Source organism: Sminthopsis crassicaudata, chromosome 2 (genome assembly GCF_048593235.1).
Source record: "Sminthopsis crassicaudata isolate SCR6 chromosome 2, ASM4859323v1, whole genome shotgun sequence".
NCBI lineage: Eukaryota > Metazoa > Chordata > Mammalia > Dasyuromorphia > Dasyuridae > Sminthopsis > Sminthopsis crassicaudata.
In genome coordinates this window covers 34817663-34837974 of record NC_133618.1, presented here as the reverse complement: position 1 = coordinate 34837974, position 20312 = coordinate 34817663, and the positions used below count along the sequence as shown (strand labels likewise).

The 20312-nt window shown below is 41.6% G+C and overlaps 1 protein-coding gene across 1 annotated transcript in view; it reads left to right on the top strand.

The window, feature by feature from the left end:
- Positions 1-4465: 4465 nt before the first annotated feature.
- The window catches only part of EIF2AK3 (eukaryotic translation initiation factor 2 alpha kinase 3), a 66971-nt gene continuing 51124 nt past the window's right edge, over positions 4466-20312 (top strand). Inside the window, exon 1 of the mRNA XM_074285707.1 lies at positions 4466-6698. Coding sequence (XP_074141808.1) covers positions 6166-6698 — 533 coding nt within the window. The 5' untranslated portion in view covers positions 4466-6165. The remainder of the gene's footprint in view (positions 6699-20312) is intronic.

Here is a 20312-nt window from a genome sequence, read left to right as displayed (position 1 = left end):
CTTCAGAGACTGCAGCTACTAGGTCTGGCGTTCCAACCTGGCTCCAGATACCACCAGCTGGGTGAGCCTGGCCAAGTCACTTCATTCGGTTTGCCTCCATTTGCTCATCTGTAAAATGAGCTGGAGAAGAAATGACAAACTACTACAAAAGCTTTGCCAAGAAAACTCCAAATAGAGTCACAAAGATTTGGACAAACCTGAACAACAGCATTATTATTGAGATAAGATATGTAAGGTGCTTTGTAAACCTTAAAGTGTTATGTAATTATGTAATTGGGGAAAACTTTATATATATGTATTATATATATATATATATATGCACACATATATGTATATACACACACACAGATATGTATGTATATATACACAAATATATATATATGTATGTATATAAGCTCCTAATTTATATAAGGATTCTTGGGAAAGATCACAGAACAAGAATGATGGTCCTGTTTATTGGACTGGTGAGCTATGAGGAAATTGCTTTTGCCATCCAGGACTAACTTGAGAAATCCTGTGCCGGGAATCTGGGCAGTGCCGGCTCTCCTTGGAAAGGAGCCTCCCCCCTGGGCTGTCTTTCATGGGATCCTCAGTGATGGGGAGGATGGGCTCAGTTCCTCTGCCTTCAGAGCCAGAATGCTGCTGCTTGTTTGGGGAGAAAGCTAGCCTGGCAGCTCCACCCATCACAAAATAACTACCCAGAAATTCGGTTCCTTGGAGAAGGAGAGAAGGGACAGGAGCCAAGATGACCTTTCTCTGACAGACTGACCGGAGCATTTCCAAACACATCGCTGCAGGAGGAGGGACAGAGTCAACTGGTTATGTACAAACTGCCTGCTCTGTTGGAGGCACCCCAAGGATCCCATCTTCCCCAAACTGGGCTAAGCCTTTCTCTCATACTCTAATCTACTTCATAAATTGGCCCATTTTAACCTCTCCCGACTTCTCACACTTTACTCAGGTCCATGAATATTTAACTTGTATAAGTGAAGTCTTTTTATTTCTTGAGTCTCATTTTCTTAGGAGTGAAATGATAGAACTCAGTTACATAATTAAGCCCTAAGGTCTTTTCTAGATGTGACAGGTTCTGATTTCAGATAGAAAGACTGCTCCTAAATTCCAGAACTGTGGTAATCCAGGAAGAGATTTCTGGGATTGAAACAACTTTTAATTCTTAACCAGCTCTGATAAATGATTAAAACCAGTATGAGTTGCTCTTCCTCCAGCTACATATTCCATCTACCATCTCCATGCTTTTGCCCTAGCTGTTCCTGCCTCCTATTTCCCTGGCTTTTTTCACTGATCAACTCAAGTCTCACCTTTTGCAGGAGGCCTTTCCTGGTCTCTGTTCTTTGTCCATCTCCAACTGTTAGCCTCTTCATTTCTGAGATGACTTTCACTCTTCCTTGTATATATTCTGTATTTATATGTTATTCATGTTGCTTCCCATTAAAATATAAGTTCCTTGAAGCAGACCTTTCTTTGTACCCCCAGAGCAGAACATCATAGGGAAAGAAGGGATAGGTAGCTTTATAATGCAACTCTGCAAATCTTTTTTAAGTAACTGCCATGGGCAGGGACCTGTGATAGGTACCGAGGGCATAAAGACAAAAATGAAATGCTTTGAGCAGAACAGGAGATGTAAAATAACCTTGGAAAGAAAGTTCAGAAGTCAAATGGAGTGTCATGGATGCTCACAATGGGAAAGTGTCCAGGAAAAGGGAGCTGGAGATTGTGTCCCCAGACAGGGTAAGTAGCATGACAGCTGAGTTGATTCAGTTCAGAGATAACTGCAACCTTGCAGAGAGACTCTCAGTCAATGGCAGGTGTGTGAACCATTAGCCCTGTCTGTGAGCAGGTGCAGGTGTCTGACCCCAAAAGGCAAAGGTTGGGAAGGAGGAAGTGAGGAATAACTGCATTGTATGGAGGAGACTGTGTGTCAGTTTGACAATACAACACAGGTGTGAGACCTATGACAGTAGCTAGAGGGAATGGGTTAGTGAAAGTTTTCTGAAGGATGGGGAATGACTGGGAGCATCAGCCAATAACTTGCCTGTGGTTTGGTAAGATTGCTGACCTTTAGTCTTCCTCCAAACACTTAACCTGGTGTTCACAAACTTATTTGTCAAATATTTTGATAATTATTTTAAATTAATTTCCTTTGTAATTAATTTTTAATTACAATTTATTTTCTTTGTAATCTTTTGTATTTTATCCATTTAGAGACAGTATTCTGAGAAGAAATTCAAATTCAGAGGATTACAGGATCCTAGGGTAATAGATTTTAAATTAGAGACTTAACCCCTTTATTTTATAGAGGAGACAATGGGCGTCCAAAAAGGTTAAAACGCCTTGTCTAAGGTCACACAAATACTAAATGCTAGTGATTTATGATAGTGATACTGTGTGTGAAGGTGATACTATGACGTGTAATCCTTTGTCCAAATCCAGTGCCCGTTGGCATTAGGATCCTAGTTAAGCTGCTCACTCCTTGTATAACCTTGTACAAATTCACTTCACTTTCCCTCTCTGTAAAATGAAAGGGTGGGTCTAGATGCTCTCTGATGTCTCTCCTAACTTTCTCTCTATGATTCTGTGATGAGACCCAAAGCAGCCTAGTTGTCTCTGAGAGGTAATCATAACTCAAATTTCGGTTTTGTTCTAAGGGCTACACATGTCTTTCTTCACAGCAGCCCTGGCAGATAGGTGGAAGAGTGGAGCTTAATGAAAGAAATCAATCAAATCACCCCACTAGGTGCTAGGAAGAAGTCTCCAGATGCTGAGCTCTGCTACCTTCCTAAGGGAGAACGGGTCTGTATTGAGCCGATCAATCACAGGCTTTTAGACTTTTTGTGGAGTGAGAGTCCTTAACCAACTGTAGTGAGTTAGGATTGGAGGAAACCAAGGAATCTTCATTGTACCTTGGGGGTCATCTGTGAACTCGTCCTTTTGGTCCCCAGAAGTTGGATCTAATGGAGCCCAAAGTGTTCTGTAACTGACTGGGGAAGGGCCCGGAAGGTATGATGGACTTTAGATTTCCCGTCTTCCTTACTTTGTCCTAGGTTCATTCCAATCCCCCAAACAACTGATGTCTGCAGCCTCTGCATCCAGGATCAAACACAGGTGGGACATTGATTCAAGGATCTACAAACAACCCAACAAAAAATCTACCTCGGACCTAAGGGGAATAGTTTTAAGGATTTCAGCAAAAGGACTTCAAAAAGCTGAGTTACCCCTTACCTCCACATTCTCTGAGCCTAGATTCTCCACATACTGATAGGGAGAACATCACGGATTTCTTGTGGGGGGAAGTTTGGTGCCAATTGTTCTTACTTTAGTAAATACTCCTTTCTAAAAGCAGATTAGGGCTGGATGGATAATTGGTAATTAATCCATAATCATGGTGGGAAGTACCCCGTGGGAGCTTGTGAAGTGTATCAAATTAGAACTGTATAGAATGGTATAGAATTGCAGAGTGTTGTCTACTTGTATTAGAACTGTATTTTAAAAAGAACATTGCTCCCTGTCACTACAGCTACCCTTAGAGAGGGAGTAGCTACGTACGCTCTGGGGACCCGTGGCCAGTGGGACTGGGAGTTGGGGTAATCTCAGAGTGTGCACCCAGTATAGAGACACTACCTCCTTGACTTGGCCTTGTCCAGGTGTTGCCGGAGCTAACTTAATTCCCGCTGCTGTTGTGCTAGAGCCCTGGGCTGGATCCAGCAAAATGAATTTCAGTAGGGGGAATGCTAAGTTTTATATCTGGTACAAAACAACACCACAAGTAGAAGGTATGGTTGGATGGTGGTTGTTCCGGAAAAGATTTAGAGATTTTTAGTGGCCTTCAAGCTCACTGTGAGTTAGCAGAACTACTACTAACTCCACTACTAATTTCCACTTTTTTGTGGAAGCCAGAAAAGCTCAATCAGTTTTGGGCTGAATTGAGAGATTCAAGAACAAAGATGTCCCACCGTATTCAGACCTCATCTGGACCACAGCATGGCTTAAGAAGAACACTGATAAGTGTTCAAGGAAGGGTGAACAGGCGCTCGAGGAATATTATATCGAGGGTAACCAACAAGGTCCCAAATCTGTTGGTGAATTAGGGGAATATCTTCCCCAAGTATGTAAAGATTTCTCTGGCAGAATGGGCCGATGACAACAATGTGTTCTAATGGCCATGAACATCTAGAAACCTTGGGTAGAAAAGATGAAGAAGAAAATTTAGGCTTGGTCCAAGTTGACCAGAAGAGAAAAGAACTGCCACAGAAAGGTGGTGGGGGGCTTCCCCTCACTGGGGGTCTTCAAGAAGGGGCTGGATGAGACCACTATTCCATGAAGAGGATTCTTTGATGTAAATGAATGAGATGGCCCGGGGTCTCCTCTTTGATATGTCTTTTCAGAGGCAGGAACAGCAAATTACACTCATTTATATCCCTACCATGATCTGCACACACAAGGCACTTAATGAACATTTATTAAATTGAATTGTGGGAAAGGAACAAGCATTTATTAAGCACTTACTGTGTTCTAGGCACTGTGCTCAGGACTTTGCAAATATTTGTTCCTCACAACATCTGGAATGTAGGTGCTCGTATAGTCCCCATTTTACAGAAACTGACAGACAAGAGACAGGGTCACAGTGACTGAGGGCAGATTTGAACTCAGATCTTCCTGACTCCAGTTTAATGCTCATTAAAGAAGTGGGGTGTGACCATCCAGAAAAAAGCAGTATACCCAAGGAGCAGCCAAGTGTGTCAAGCTAACCTCATGGCTTTTTCTGACTGGCTTCTTAACTAGTAGGTTAGTTACAGTTTGCTTGAAGTTAACAATCAGTTCATTTCATTTCTGTTTTCCTTAGTTTCCTCAACTGAAAAATGGGTATAACAGTAGCAGCTCCTTCCCAGGATTATTGGGACGACCGAATGTGATAAAGTGCCTGGTGCATAGTAGGTACTGTTCCTTCCTTCTTGAAGAGAACCATGACATTGGGAAGGTGATACTGTTGTGATGTGCAAGTGAATTGGACGGGAGGCTGTGCCTCACTTTCCCCTCCAGAGCCACCTGGGCCCAGTGGCCAGATAGAGATCACGATGGCTGGAGATGGCCTCGGATGCAATAGTAGGTGCTAGATAAAAGCTAGTCACATATACATGCATAACACACGCATACTTGTACACACACATCCATGCATATTCACATATATGCATGCATAAAATACATAATATACATAAATATATGTGCATATGCATAAATACATACACTCATATATTCGTCTAAATATACAATATACACACCTGTACTATACATGTACATCTCTAGTTATCGGTATAACACATTCTTGAAGGGAAGATGGGGAAGTACAGATAAGTGATAATGTAATTAAATGGTGTGATGACTGGAAGAGGACTTGTACCAATGAATGGTCCTTTCCTTTAAAATTTACAAAGCATTTTCCCTACAATCACCTTGAGACAATTTAACAGTCCAGGAAATAGATTCAGAGAGCTTGAGTTTAACCAAGGTCACATGTCCTAACTGCTTTTCCTACTACTGAGGTCATTGGGGGCAGCTTAAAGAACTTGAGATTTAAATCAGTCTCCCTTAAAGGCACGAAAAGGAACTCCAGATTTTTTCTAGCTGAGATTCCTTTAAGGTTGGCTCCGCCCTCACTTTGGACTCCGCCTTCCACTTTTATCTTTTTACTTGGGAACTGCCCCATGGCGTCATGGACACTGCCCCACCCCTTTACAGTCAGAATCAGCCACGTATGAAGGGCTGCTTCCAGCCAATCAGAAAGAAGCACTAGCCGTTCCTCAGAGTGGCGTTAGTTTAAACCAATCATGCTTCCGTATTCTTACGGCTCCCCAAACCTGAGAGGAGGTGATCATCTGGCTTCTGACCAATCCTGTGTCATATCAATTTCCGCGAGCTCGACCGGTAACACCAATCAAATAGAGAAAATGTGGGGAGACTTGTCTTCTATTGGTCAATCACACCCGGAAGAGTGAGGGGCTTCGGGAGCTCCAAGTACGATTTGATTGGCACGCGCTATGTTGACAACCAGAGAAAGCACGCCCTACGCCCAAGACTCTGCCCCGGGATACTGAATGGCAGCTATTCCAACTAATAGATGGACTCAACTCGTGAGGAGGGCCGACATGGATGGGGAGACTACCCAGTGAGCGGTCTCGGCGGCTGGTGGGGCTTTCGAGGAGGCGGCCCTTAGACGTGGCCCGGGGAACCGAGCTGACTGTCAAAGCAGTCTGGGTGTCGGCACGGCGGCCGAGCGTTCTCTGCCCGGCGCGGGGCTTGTCTGGAGGAGCGGGAAGAGGTTCATTACGGCGGCGGGGTCTCCATGTCCGCGCGGGCGGGACGCCGCTGATGGAGCGCGCGACGCGCCGGGGCCCGCTACTTCTGGCTCTGCTGCTGCTCGGGCTCGCGGCGGGGACGGTGGCCGCAGCCCCGGATCCGGAGCGCAGTCCGGAGTCCCCGGGGCCGGCCGTGGAGGAGGACGGCACGGCCTTCGGTCTGGGCGCCTCGGCCGCCCCAACTTCGGCCGCCGCCGCCGCCGTGCCCTCGCTGGCGGCCGCCGAGGTGACGGTGGAAGACGCCGAGTCGCTTCCGGCGGCCACGGGCGAGCAGGAGCCCCGGGAGCCGGACCTGGACGACGAGCCCGAATTGCGGCCGAGCAGCAGGTGCGTGAGTGCGAGCCCTGAACCTCCCCCTGCCCTTTCCCTCCCCCCCCCCCGCCCCGTACACAGAGGGAAACTGAGGCCCGGAGCGCCCCGGTGGCAGGTCCGGAGGGCAAAGCAGAATCAGAGCACTGCCAAGGAGATAAAAAAGCTCGGGCTCTGGAAGCAGGGCTATCCCCGTATATACACTACATCCCTCCCGCCTCCCCCTGCCGGGCCCCCGCTTTCTCGCCGCAGAACGAGGGGCTTGCACTACTCGCGCCAGAGCCCGCCGTTCTCCCCAGAGCCAGGCTCCGATCCCTCCGCACCAAACCTGTCGTTGCTTGTTCAGGAATACACTCTGAGAGGTCAGCGGGGGCAAACTGAGGTCTAGAGTTGGCAGTAGACCTGGCGCCAAATCAAGGTGGTAGAGCCTGGACTTGAACCCAGACTGTCTAGAATCTACTGTGATTTCTTTCCCTCCCTTGGAAGCGGTAAGAGAATGTGGGGACTGGAGCCCTTCTGGTTGGCGCGGCGGCCTGGAGGGCGTGGGTGTGGGCCAGCCCCGCTTTGTAGGGGACCCGGCTCGGAGAGGTCCGAGATCAGCCCCGCAGGTGAGCCGGTACTTGTGCCTGACGGTCGGCCACGTGCAGAGGTGCGGGAGCTCCTGGGCCGAAGGGAAGCAATCCCTGCCCGCCAGGAATTCTCCCGGGAAGCGCGAAACGTTCGCAGACAAGTGGACGCAAAGTCCGGAAGGAGAGAGAGCTAGCTCGGGCGGGAGAGCTTAGAGATCATTCCGTGCACTTGTCTTGTTTGTAGAGGAAGAAGACCGGGCTCCAGCAGGGAAAGGGGTGGTCCGCTATCCCGCCGCTCCTTAAGGGGATAGACCCGGGTTCTCCCGGGTTCTCCTGACTCCGGGTGGGTCCGGCTTCCCCTGCGGGGCACGTGTACGGACTTGCCCCATCTGGAAAGGCCCAGAGAAAGGGTAGAGGAAACAGATTTGGAAACCCTCTTTCAATTCCATACGCACGGAACCAGGATGTTTCTTTCCTAGGATAGCTCTGAGGCAAGATTGTCAGGCTCAGAAAGGGGGAAAAAAAAGATTTAGAGCTGGCTGGAAGCTTGATGATTGCTAGAGCGAAGAGCCTTTCCCAGGAGGCCGTGGGAGGAAACCCAAGGGCAACCCCCTGCGGTCCAGACCCAGACCCTGGTCGGCTTCTGCCTTGGGTCCGGCCACCCCTCCCCCACTCCAGAACTGCACGTCGGACTCTTGTAGGGGCCTAAGTTTGTTTTGGTTAAGGGGCTATTAGAGCTTTCCCTATGTCTGTTTTCACAGCACTTCCGATTTCATAGAATCAGTCTTTTGCAGTTGAAAAATGCCTTAGCGACCATTCCCCACTTAGGACACGGTACCATTCTTTTCCAAATGAGAGTCTAGACCCTGAGCAGGAAACAGAGAAAGTGGGGGGAGGGAGAGGGTGTTGAAAGAACAAAGCTTCCCTAGAAGTTATGGGTAGGCCGAGCTCTGGGGTGATGCTAATCTGCCACATGTAGCTATTTCCCCACCACATTTATAATCACTTCCCACAGTGCTTAAGACCAACCGAGGAGCTGCTGTGAGATTGTTTCTGGGAGAGTTGGTGGAGAGGGCTTAGCATTGTCAGTCTTTGAAATGTGGGAGAAAAGAGCTGGAGAAAATAAATCTCACTTTCTCCCATCCATTGTTTACTTCTTGTCAAAGTCCGCTTTAAAACACAAACACTCATATTTAGATGTCTGAATTCGAAGGTGCTGCTGCTGCCTCTTTACTGAGATTTTTCAGCAGGAACTTTGAAAAGATGCGCTACAAAATGTTCTTTGGATGCGGCTGCCTCTCCCCCACCCCACCTCCCCCTATAGAAACTTTGTGAGGTGCTTCTGGATCAAGGATCACCACTAAGTCTAGTTGCGTAGCTTCCTACATCTTAACAATTACCGAGCACTGCTATGGAGGGGGAGTCACCCAATAACCTCTCAGGGTTTGAATTGAGTCAGTTAATTTCATCCTGAATTGCATCTGTCACGCAGTACTTGAGCTAGAAAACTGGGATGGACGCTCAGCGATGCAAAAATGACTAATTCTGGTTTACTAACTATAACCAGCTGCTTAAGGCAGACAAATGAAAACTGATTCCGTTCTGTAAATTCAGATGGCGAGAATATCTTCTCTCCTGCACTGTTGTTGTAAAGAGCAAATAAATGAAAGCTTGTTCTAAATATACCATACCGACGATGATAACTTTTACTGATCTTCACAACAACCCATGGAGAAATACTGTCTTATTTAACAAGTAAGATTTACGGGAGAAATGTTAAATGAATTAAACCAACTCTAATACTCTAAGATAAAGAAGCAAAAAAAACTAACATTGTTTTCAAATTATTATAATACCTCCACCTTAAAATTTTATTCATTTCTTTGCTTTATTATTCATTTTAATTGTTAAAAATATATAAAAACATTTTATAGATTAGAAAATATTCATAAATAAAATTAATCATTAATTTGTTAATCTCCAATTTCTTTGGAGAAATCTCAATTCCTCTTAATTCTAGTTCCTTCTCTCTGTTAATTATTTCCTGTTTATGCTGCATAAAGTTTGTGTATATTTAGTTGCTTGTGGTCTCCCCCATTATGCTATGAACTCCTCAAGGGCAAAGATTCTTTATGTCTTTTGTATGCACAGTGCACAATGCCTGGCCTGTTAGAACAGGTGCTTAAATGCTTATTGACTGGCTGTTCCTCAAAACTCTATGTGGGGAACCATTTAATGGACTTTTATATGAAGACCAGTTTAAAGTGGATTATCCTCGGTGAAATTGTTTCATAGTACTCTACTGAAGCAAGCTTCAATATTAACTTCAGAATTAACTCTTCTTGAAAAGATATTTGCTATTATTCTTTTGCAACTCTTCCATGAATCAGACATGTGGTGAAAAGGTTATTTAAAAATAAATTTCAAAAGTATTCAACTAAAATAAATCGGACAAAGTACCATAAAATAGGTGAGTTTTAGTTTGATGCCACTTTCTTTTTATTCCTGTAGAGTCTAGACAACTTTTTATTTTTGTAATACGTTGATGTATGTGTTCATCAACTATGATGTGTGTTCCACTATAACAGCCCATATCCTGTTTGTATCAAGGAGGAGGAGGAGTTAAGAAAACAGATTTGAGTCAACCAAGCAAATTAACCTCATCGACAGCTGAGAAATATTTGTAAAATTATAGACAAGTAAATAGGTACTAAAACTCTTTTATGTGTTTTCTTAAATCGTGATAATTCCTAGTTGTTTTCAAATTTTTTCTTTAATAGAATTTTCAATGTTTTATTTGTTTCAAAATGGTTAAAACTGGATATTAAATTTTGAATTTAATTGCTTTTTAAAGTTTATTTTAGCAATGGCAGAATTATGAGATATACTTTTGTTCCTAAGAGACAGACAATTTCAGAACTTTGAATTTAAAGTAGGGAAGAGTTTTCAGCTCTTCTACCTCCCTTCTATTTTTCAGTCAATCAACAAGCATTTTTCAGACACCTTTATTAAGGTTTTGGGTATATAAAGACAAACAAAAGCAAGTTCTGCCTGCCCTTAGAAGCTTATTCCTTGTTGGAGGAAACATCATCAACTTAAAAGAAAATCCAAAATCTGTGCAAAGCATAAATGTTGACTTCAGACAGCTTTGTTTGGCTCTTTTCACCATGTTCAGTTTTGACTGAAAAGTGAATCTGATTTTGAGTTTGTTGTGGCAGACTGGTCTTTTGAAGGCTTTGTCCAGCTTTTTTATATAAAGGTGTAGAGAGGATGGGATGAAAATATAAGAATCCTGTGGGTTGAAACCACGTTATGAAGAAGTTTTGTATGGTTAAAAAAAATCAAACTGAGTCCTGGATATGTAAACCTTGATACTGTAGTTTTTTACAATAATATTTGTATGGAGCAGTGGGTCTAAAGGTGAACATAGTTGTTTAGTAATTTGTAGAAAAGAATAACAACTCATAGCTACATAATGCTTTAAGATATGCAAAGTGCCTGTAAGGTAGGACAGGTTGACTAAGTCTTAAGATCCTCATCTTATGGGTGAAGAAACTTAAGTAGGTGAAGTGATTAGTCTCACAGCCAGCAAGGGTAAAACAAAGAATTTGAACTCAGATCTTCTGGAGAAAGAGAAACTCAAAGTTAGTGGAGGTTAAGTGGTTCTAGATTATGCAATTAGTAGATGATCTAGTATTAAATCTCAGATCTTTTGACTTGTAGACCAGCATGAGGAAAATTCATTCATTTCAGCTACCCCATGTTGATATACTCAGGGAGAAATTTAGCATTTAAGAAACTAGGAAGTTAATGGTAGAGCTAAGGGTTTCTAAGTACCTGAATACTACTGAAATTAGAGTTTTTGAATAGTGGCTGAGGATGAGAAGTTAAGAACTGGAAGATTTAGTTTTCAAGGAAAAAGGTGAAGTTTAGAAAGTGGGGAGAGGAACAGTTAAAGATTTGAGCTCTTAGTGCAAAGTGAGGTATCAGAGGATAGAGCATGATAAAAGGGCACAGAGTCCACAGAAATAATCTGATCTACATAATTTTGTCAAATGGCCAAAGTCGTTTTTTGACCAAAACACAAATGAAGACCACTGCAATAGCTTTTCTGTTTGTGTGACTTGTGTCTAGAAGTCTTGTTGGGGATCTGGACCTAGGAATTAGATTCTTTTTCTTCATTTGTACAGTAAGTATATATGATTGTGTCTTCCTGACTCAATTTCCTTAAACTTTTTTTTAATTACAAAATTATTTTCAAAACATATTCATAGATAATTTTTCAACATTGATACTTTCAATACCTTGTGTTCTCCTATTTCCCTCCCTTTCCTCCCAGCCCCTCCCCTAGATGGCAAGTAATCCAATATATCTTAAACATGTTAAAAATGTATATATATTAAATCCAATATATGAATACATATTTATACAATTATCTTGCTGCACAAGAAAAATCAAATCAAAAAGGAGAAAAACTAAGAAAGAAAACAAAATGCAAGTCCTCTCTCTGGATATAGATGGCTCTCTTCATCACAAGATCATTAGAATGGGTCAGAATCATCTCATTGCTGAAGAGAGCCATGTCTATCAGAATTGCTCTTTGTATAATCTTCTTCTTGGCACTTACATTGATTTTCTGGTTCTGCTCATTTCACTTAGCATCAGTTCATTTAAGTCTCTCCAGGTGTCTTTGACCTGGTTGGTCGTTTCTTACAGAACAATAATATACATAACTTATTCAGCCATTCTCCAGCTATTGGGCAAACACTCAGTTTCCAGTTTCTTGCCACTACAAGAAGGGTTGCCACATTTTTGCACATGTGGGTCCCTTTCCCTCCTTTAATATCTCTTTGGGATACAAGCTCAAGAGAGACATACTGCTGGATCAATGCACAGTTTGATAGCCATTTGAGCATAGTTCCATACTACTCTCCAGAATGGTTGGATTAATTCACAACTTTACCAACAACATAGCTACCAAAAGATCATTTCTGCGCTAGTGACTTTCAGTTCTATCATCCCTGCCTTGTATAGTTTCCTTAGATCTGCCTCACCACCTGCCCTGCCTATCAGATGTCCTGTGGGTATTTCAAACTCAGCATGAACAAAATGGAATCCAGACAGGTCACTTTCCCTAGTGAGAGCATCCTTGTGCTTCTGGACAGCCAGGTCCTCACTTTGATTCATCCTGTTCTTCCCACTCTTCCCCACCCACAATCTCAGTCAGTTAGCAGCCGTCACTTGTTCTTCTACCTAGGATCTCTTTCATCTCTCCCCTTCTTTCCATTCTACCATAATCGCCCTGGTCCCAGCTATCATTGACCCTTGCTCTAATTGTTCTCTCTGCTTCCAGTCTCTTTGGCCTCCAACCCACCCTCAGTCAGCATCCACCTGTGTTTCCAGACTAGTCTCTCACCCTCACACATCCACTTCGTGTTGCGGCTGAACTGGCCTGCTGCTGCTTCTCTTCCTGGACAGCCTGCCCCCCATTTCACACCTTGGCACAGGCTGGTCACCATCCTGTAATTCACTCCCCTCTTGCTTCAGTCTCCTGAAATCCCTGGCTCTCTTTAAGGTTAAGTTCCCAGGCCATTTTGGATAAAGAGGCCTTTCTTAATTTCTCCTGCAATGCCTTATATTTACTTTGTATCTATTTTATTATTTCTTGTGTACAATGTTGCTTCTCACTAGTATAATGTAAGCTCTTTGAGGGCAGGAACTGTTCCCTTTGTATCCTTAGTACCTAGAACATAGGAGGTACTTATTTGCTTGCTGATTAAATGGTTGATTGAATGTTAATACAGTATCTGAAAAATATAGAGGACACTCTCTCTCCCTTATAATCATTGGCTTTTTGAAAGTATAGTGGTGGGTGAAATAATTTTCCTCAGCAACACTGCCAGAAATGGGTGATTGATCACATTAGGTAAAGTCTGTGACTTTAGGGTTGGGTTATACTATTTACAAGTTGAATGGATGCCTGTAATATTTTTTTTTTCTATTCTGTCACCTTGGAATAGTACAGGTGCACATTCAGAAAAGGGAAGTGAAAAAAATACAATTTCTGATCTACTAAAAGAATTCAAAACTAAATTAATGAGAATCCAAGATACAGAGCTGGAAGAGGTAGAAGGAAGTGGTAGGAGTAATTAGTAATTGTATCCTTTTGATCTTTTATTTAAGTGAATTTGTTGTTATTGACTTTGATGGTCCCTGAGAATCTCATGATTCTCTAATCCTGAATTTGAATCACTGAAATACCCTGAGCTAAGTCTGGGTTACCCTAGAGACCATCCAGTCCAGGTGAGGATGGGGATGGAACTTGCCAGAGAACATGTAGATTGTCAGCCTATAGATGGGGTCTTACCCAGGAATTCAGGGCAAATATTCTTTCCACGATAGTGGCAATATTACGCATTTCATTTCTGATTTGCTATAAGGCAAAAAAAATGAGCAAGCTGTTGAACCGATAAGTTTTTATTTTACATTTGGTCCTTTTTTCCAGACTGGATGAAGCCAAACCCAAAACTCACTAGAGGAAAAGAGATATTTTCTCCTCATTTAAACTTAAACTAAACTTGGGACATCCAGGTGAAACAGTAGATAAAGCATTGGGCTTGGAAGCAAGAAGACTCATCTTCTTGGGTTAAAATTTGGCTTCAGACACTTCTTACCTGTTTATCTCAGTTTCCTCATCTGCAAAAATGAGCTGGAGAAGTAAATGGCAAACCACTCCAGTGTGGTTGCCAAGAAACCCCAAATGGGCTCCTGAAGAGTTGGTCTAAACAACAACAAACCTAACTTAGTCTTAGACCACTAGCAACATTTTGTTGTTGTTGTTCTCCCTCAGTTTTTGGAAACTTATCTTCTATCTGACTCAAATTGACCTCCTCCTTCATTTCCTCTCTCCCTTCTTCTTTCCCCTTTCTGTGCTTTTTTCTTGCATTTCCTTCTTCCTCCTTTCCTTGTTTCAAGATTCACCTTATTTATAATAGGACAGTCTTAAGGTAGTAAGTGTGTCTGTTGCCTTGAGTAGCTTTGCAGTTTCTAAAAAATAGTTTTCAATTGTTTCTTGCTAGAACAAGGAAAAAAAAGATTTTAGTTTCTTTCAGTACATCTTTATTAAATAGATGCATTAGTAGTAATGTGAGCGTTGTATTGTGATAATTGAAAAAAAAATGTTGCTTTTTTTTTTTTTTTTTTTTTAATCCAATCAATTGGCTTTTGCTTTATTTTGTGACTCTTCCCCATCCTCTCCCTTGGGTCACTTAGTAGGTGTTTACTATAAGTTTATTGACTGACTCCATAGTTGAATTAGATGGTAGCATATTTTTCAAGAACAACTTAACTGTTGCTTTAAATATCATATGATTTGACTGGTGATATTTGACTTTATAGTCAGACATTTGGCTTTAGCTTTGTTTTGATTTGGGGCATGGCTTGGCCTTGTGATGGCATCTGCTCAAATAAAGGAGGTAGGATTTAGAGAGCAATATTTGTTTAGTAGGTGAGGACTCGAAGTAAAGTATAAGGACATGTGTTTCCTTGGAACACATGAAGATATTTCAAAATAGTGGAATCAAACCAAATACATACATGTGGTGGTATTACTTTTTTCCTTTAGTTTCAAATTGATCAAGTACACTGTTGAAAGAAATTGAATGAGTATTTGGGAATTCTGAAATTCTTAAGACTAAAAAAAAGTTACTCGTAAGATTTTCTTCCTCCCCCATCAGTAAGGTCATTTCACTTGCTTCCTTCAGAATTTTTTTTTTAATTTAATTTAAGGGAAATTTAAGATAGTAGTATAAATTATATTACTCATCAAGATGTGAGAAACTTAAATAGAATTGGAAGAAATAAAATTGGAGAAGCTCAAGACAAAATTGTTTTTGTTTTCTTGCTAAATTGGGTATCAGGATGGAGACAGTCATGTGGAATGAATGAATAGGAGTAAAGAAACCTAGAGAAATTAGAGGTTAAGTCCTACGAGATTATACAATTAATAGATGATCCAGCCTTAGAATCCAAAACTCCTAACTTCTAATCTAACATTCAGAAACTTGGGGAAATTTCGTCCACTTCAGCCATCTATAAACTAATGTGCTCAGGGAGAAATTTAGCATTTAAGAGATTATCATTTAGGAAGTTGGTGGTAGAGCTGAGAGCTCCAGAGCTTTACTGGACAGCAAGGTGGTGCAATGGGCTGAAGTCAGGAAGGTAAGAGTTCAAATGCAGCCTCTAACCTTTCTAGCTGTGAGACCCTAGGTAGGTCACTTCACCCTGTTTACCTCATTCCAGCTAGAGAAGGTAATGGCAAAGCCCTCCAGTATCTTTGCTAAGGGGGTCATAGAATCAGACATGACTGAACAACAATACTACCTTTTTATATGATTTTCCAACTAAGTAGGGAATTGCTTCCATTTGGGGGTCTGTGTTTAAAGTGTTCTGAATCTCTTGTCCAAGGTCATTTAAGTGAATTTTACTTGTAACACAGACTTGCAGAAAGGTGACATCTGGAGCTCTCTTCCATCTTGGATATGAATTTATCTTTTGAAAAATGCTAAGTTCACATTCCTTTAAAGTTTCTATGGAATAATACATCTGATAATTCCTTTGATTAAAAAAAAAAAACATACACCCTTTTATCATACGCTATTTACATGTACTGTCTGTAACATTATGCTAGTTAGGGCAGCCAGTTTATTCTGTGAAGTTCTGTAACATATGCAGTAACATAAACAGATGAATTTGTTGATCCATGAGTGGGGCACCCGGGACTTGGTTCATGCTGTTCCTCCTCTTTTCCCATGTATTTGATTAAACCATCCCTGCCTGCCACATCCCGCACACTCTTGAGCATTCTCACTTTTGAACTTCAGCAGCAGCAGTTCTTTCAAATGTATGTAGCTCTTAACAATTTTTATTGATATTTGTATTTATGCCAGTCATTTTGCACCCTCCCTTTACAACAAAGAAAAAAAGGAAGCAAAGCATTCTGAGCACATCTTAAGCCAAGAGGAAGGAAACATATGTTTTTCATAATCTCTGGCATTTTCATAGTTTTTACCATTTCTGAGAGTTCAGCTTACTTTGAATGATCTTTTAATTCAGTTGGCAGTTGTGTGTAATCTCATAATTCTGCTTATTTCAGTAGCCATCAGTCCATATATATTTCCCCCTATTGGGCAATAAGCATTTATTAAGTGCTTGTGGAATGCCAGACACTATATTAGGCACTGGTATATAAAGGAAGGCAGAACATCCACAATAACCACAAAAATCAACCTCTGCCTCCAAGGAAATCACTGACCAGAGATGCAATGCAAGTTAGCTATGTGTAAGCAGAATAAATTAGAGATAATCTCAGAGGGAAGGCCATGAGATTGAGGAGGATTGGAAAAGACTTTTTGCAGAAAGTAGTACTTTAGCCAGATTTGAAGAAGACTAAGGAGGAGATAAGATTCAGACTGGAGATAGTTCTGGGTGAAAATGTCAGTTAGTAGATGGATGGAGTGTCTTGTCTGAGAAACAGTAGCATGGCCAGTATATGGAGCAGAATAAGGTGTAAGAAAGGGGGAAAGGTTATAAAGGGCTTTGAAAATCAAACCAGATTTCCTGTTTGATCCTGGAGGTAATAGGGAGTGACAGTTTATTGAACTGAATGGGGGGGGGGTGCCAAAGAGGGAGAGTGACATGGTTGGCCCTGTGCTTTTCAGGAGGATCGATTTCCCATATTTCTGAATCCTTTCTTCCTGTGCTGGGTAAGTCTGCTTGTTCCTTCCAAATATCCTTCACCAAGGATGCCCTTGATTCATGTGTAGATGATTCTCATAAAGATTTTGTATAGATAGGAGGGTGGACATATAGGTCAGTGGTAGTTGATATTTTCTTGCTTATCTTTTTAAAAATATCATTAAAATCTGAGATTTTTTTTCCTACATCTTTGTTATGCTTCTCTAATTTAGATAACCTTACAAATTGGTCCTTCAACCCTTTCACAGGTTTTCTTTCTATTATTTAAAGCACTTCTGCTTCTTCTTCCTCCTGAGATAGCTAAGTGAATAAAGACTGTGAATAAAGACAATGCTGGACTTGGACAGGAAAACCTGAGTCAGTGAAACTGGGCAAGTCACTTAATTTCTGTCTTCCTCAGTTTCCTCATTTATACTATGGAGATAATAGCATTCTTTCCTGGAGTTATGAGAGTCAAATGAGATAAAGTGTTTTATATACTTCTAACCACTATATTATCATTTTCTGTACTTGCTGTCTAAATTTAGTGCTATTTCTTCTCTATATGTACCCAGGGTCTATGATTTTAGGGATCCAAATGTAAGATAAAGTTTATTTTAATACAATGACTTTAACTATGATTAACTTAAATCTCAACGAAGTGTGTTGTAATAGTTTTGGGGAGATGTCTGCCCTAAGCTTGGAAAGATTTCCTTTAAGACAGTGGGTGGATCAGAACATTTTGTTGCAATAGCCACAAGGGTGTTGAGAGCTTGGTCAGATATGGAAGACTCAGGGTCATCACTGCATCCCAGGCCATCGCCAATTGTCTTGTCCTTTGTCTTGCCCCTGGACTTCAGGACTCCAGAAGAGAAAAAAAGTTGTGCAACTCTGCTTCACTTAAATCCTATTCGTACCATGATGTCACTACCCTTAGCATGGTACCTGTAGTTAGTAGATATTTAGAGAATGCTTGTTGAATTAAATACAATCCCAATCTAAATGTCATTAAGCAAGACCCTGGCTCTTATTTGAACATTAGTTAAACTATATTAAAAAAAAAAAAAAAAAAAAAAAAAAAAAAAGCAACTATATGCAAAAGGATGAAACCATGAAAAAAAGTGAAAATAGTAGGCTTCGATCTGCATTTAGTCCCCATCAGTTCTTTTTCTGGATATGGTAAGCATTTTCCATCATGAGTCTTTTGGACTTATCTTGGATCATTGTATTGCTGAGATCTAAGTCAGTGATAGTTGATCATTCCACAGAGTTGCTCATAGTGTGCACAAAGTTCTCCTGGTTCTTCTCACTTCACTTGGGAGCAGTTTACATAAGCCTTTCCAGGTTTTTCTGAAATCTGCCTGCTCATCATTTCTTAGAGCACAATAGTGTTCCATTACATTTATGTACACAGCTGGTTCAGCCATTTCCCTATTGAGGAGCATCTCCTTATTTTCCCTCTATTCCAATTCTTGGAATTGAATGTTTTAGAACAAATTTTTCTTTGCATTTTTGTTTCTCTATCATCTTCATTTTTTAAGGTATTCTTCCCTTTCTTCTCCTCACAGAGAGCTATTTCTTTCAGTGAAGACTAAAAAGGGTGAATTGAATTGAATGGCTTATTTAGCCAATAAGAAGACAAAGTCACAGGGGATTTTAAACTCAAAAGACAATGCAGAAGGTCATTGAATGAAATACTTTGGTTTTACAGATGAGGAAACAGTCCTGGACAGGCTGCATGATTGGCTGGGACCATACAAGGATAGCTTGGTCTTCGCACTCCTGGGCCCATGGGCTGCCTCAGATGCTCTTCCCCATGCTTTTTGAGCTGGAACAGTCTGAGGCAACCAGACTCACCATAGTGTGCAGCTCAGCATCAGTCCTTGAGGGGGTCTGTGCCTCTTTGTCATGGCTTCTCTCTGTGCTGGTGCCTGTTGCTCCCACACTGCCTCCCACCTGCTGCTGAGCCTCTCTACTTTGTGGGTGCTGGGGCTCTACTTGGAGCCCCATCCCTGTCTTCCTTGGAGCCCGTCAGCTACAGTGTCTCCTCTGATCTTCCTTCCAGCTCTTAGCCTGGCCTGCTGCCTTTCTGACCACCCATTTCCTGAAGGCTGAGTCTTTGGCCCTTTGTGCAGGTGGTTGATGGAAGGAGGCTTCTTTCTCCTGTTCTGCCCTCTCGTCATTGAGCCCCGGGCACCCATGGACATGATTCTTCAGAGGTTCAGCCATTTTCAGATTGACAACACAAGGGGGGTTTGTCTTGTTCTAAGGAGTAGGGCCATCAGGCCTGGCCCAGGGTTCTGCAGGCACTCTGCCCCACTCGCCTCCACTTTTCACTTTGGGAATCAGCACCTTGAGCTGAGGGGCCTGTCTTGCCACTGTGATCCAAACAGCAGGCACTTTTCATACCCCTTGGGTAAATTTATTCTAGTTGATTTTACTGATGGCCCATAACACCTACCAGCTCCATTTGGGTCTATAATGATATTCAGATAACTTTTAGTTCTAGATACTTTTGGGCAGCTCATAGAAATACTTTTCATCAGTTACAACTGAAAATAAAATAATTTTGTTTAGGTAACATTGTATGAGACATTCTGCTCTGTTCAGGGACTACAAAGATGAAAAAAAATAACCTCTTTTTAAATGGAATTATTATCTACTGGAATGGAGGGTATTCCATGTACTCAAGGGGCCTGATATATGGTAGAGTTAGTAGGTCAAAGAAAATAATCACATGAAGTACTCTAGAAGAATCTAACTGGAACATTTAATGTTTGTGAAATTTAATTGGATTTGGTAGAAATTCAGTGGTACTAAAAATGTTTGTGGCAGCCCTTTTTGTAGTGGCAAGAAACTGGAAACTGAGTGGATGCCCATAAATGGGAGAATGGCTGAATAAATTGTGGTATATGAATGCTATAGAATATTGTTCTATAAGAAATGACCAACAGAATGATTTCAGAAAGGCCTGGAGAGACTTACATGAACTGATGCTGAGTGAAATGAGCAGAACCAGGAGATCGTTGTATACTTCAACAACAATACTATATGATGATCAATTCTGTTGGACGCAGTTCTCTTCAACAATGAGAGGATTCAAACCAGTTTCAATTATCCAGTGATGAAGAGAGAGGACTGTGGGAACTAAGTGTGATTTACCACACAGCATTCTCATTCTCTCTGTTATTCTTTACTTGCATTTTTGTTTTCCTTCTCAGGGTTTTGGTTTTTTTTTTTTTTTTCCTTCTTGATCGGATTTTTCTTGTGCCTCAAGATAACTGTAAAAATATGTATACATAGTGGATGTAACATGTATTTTAGCATA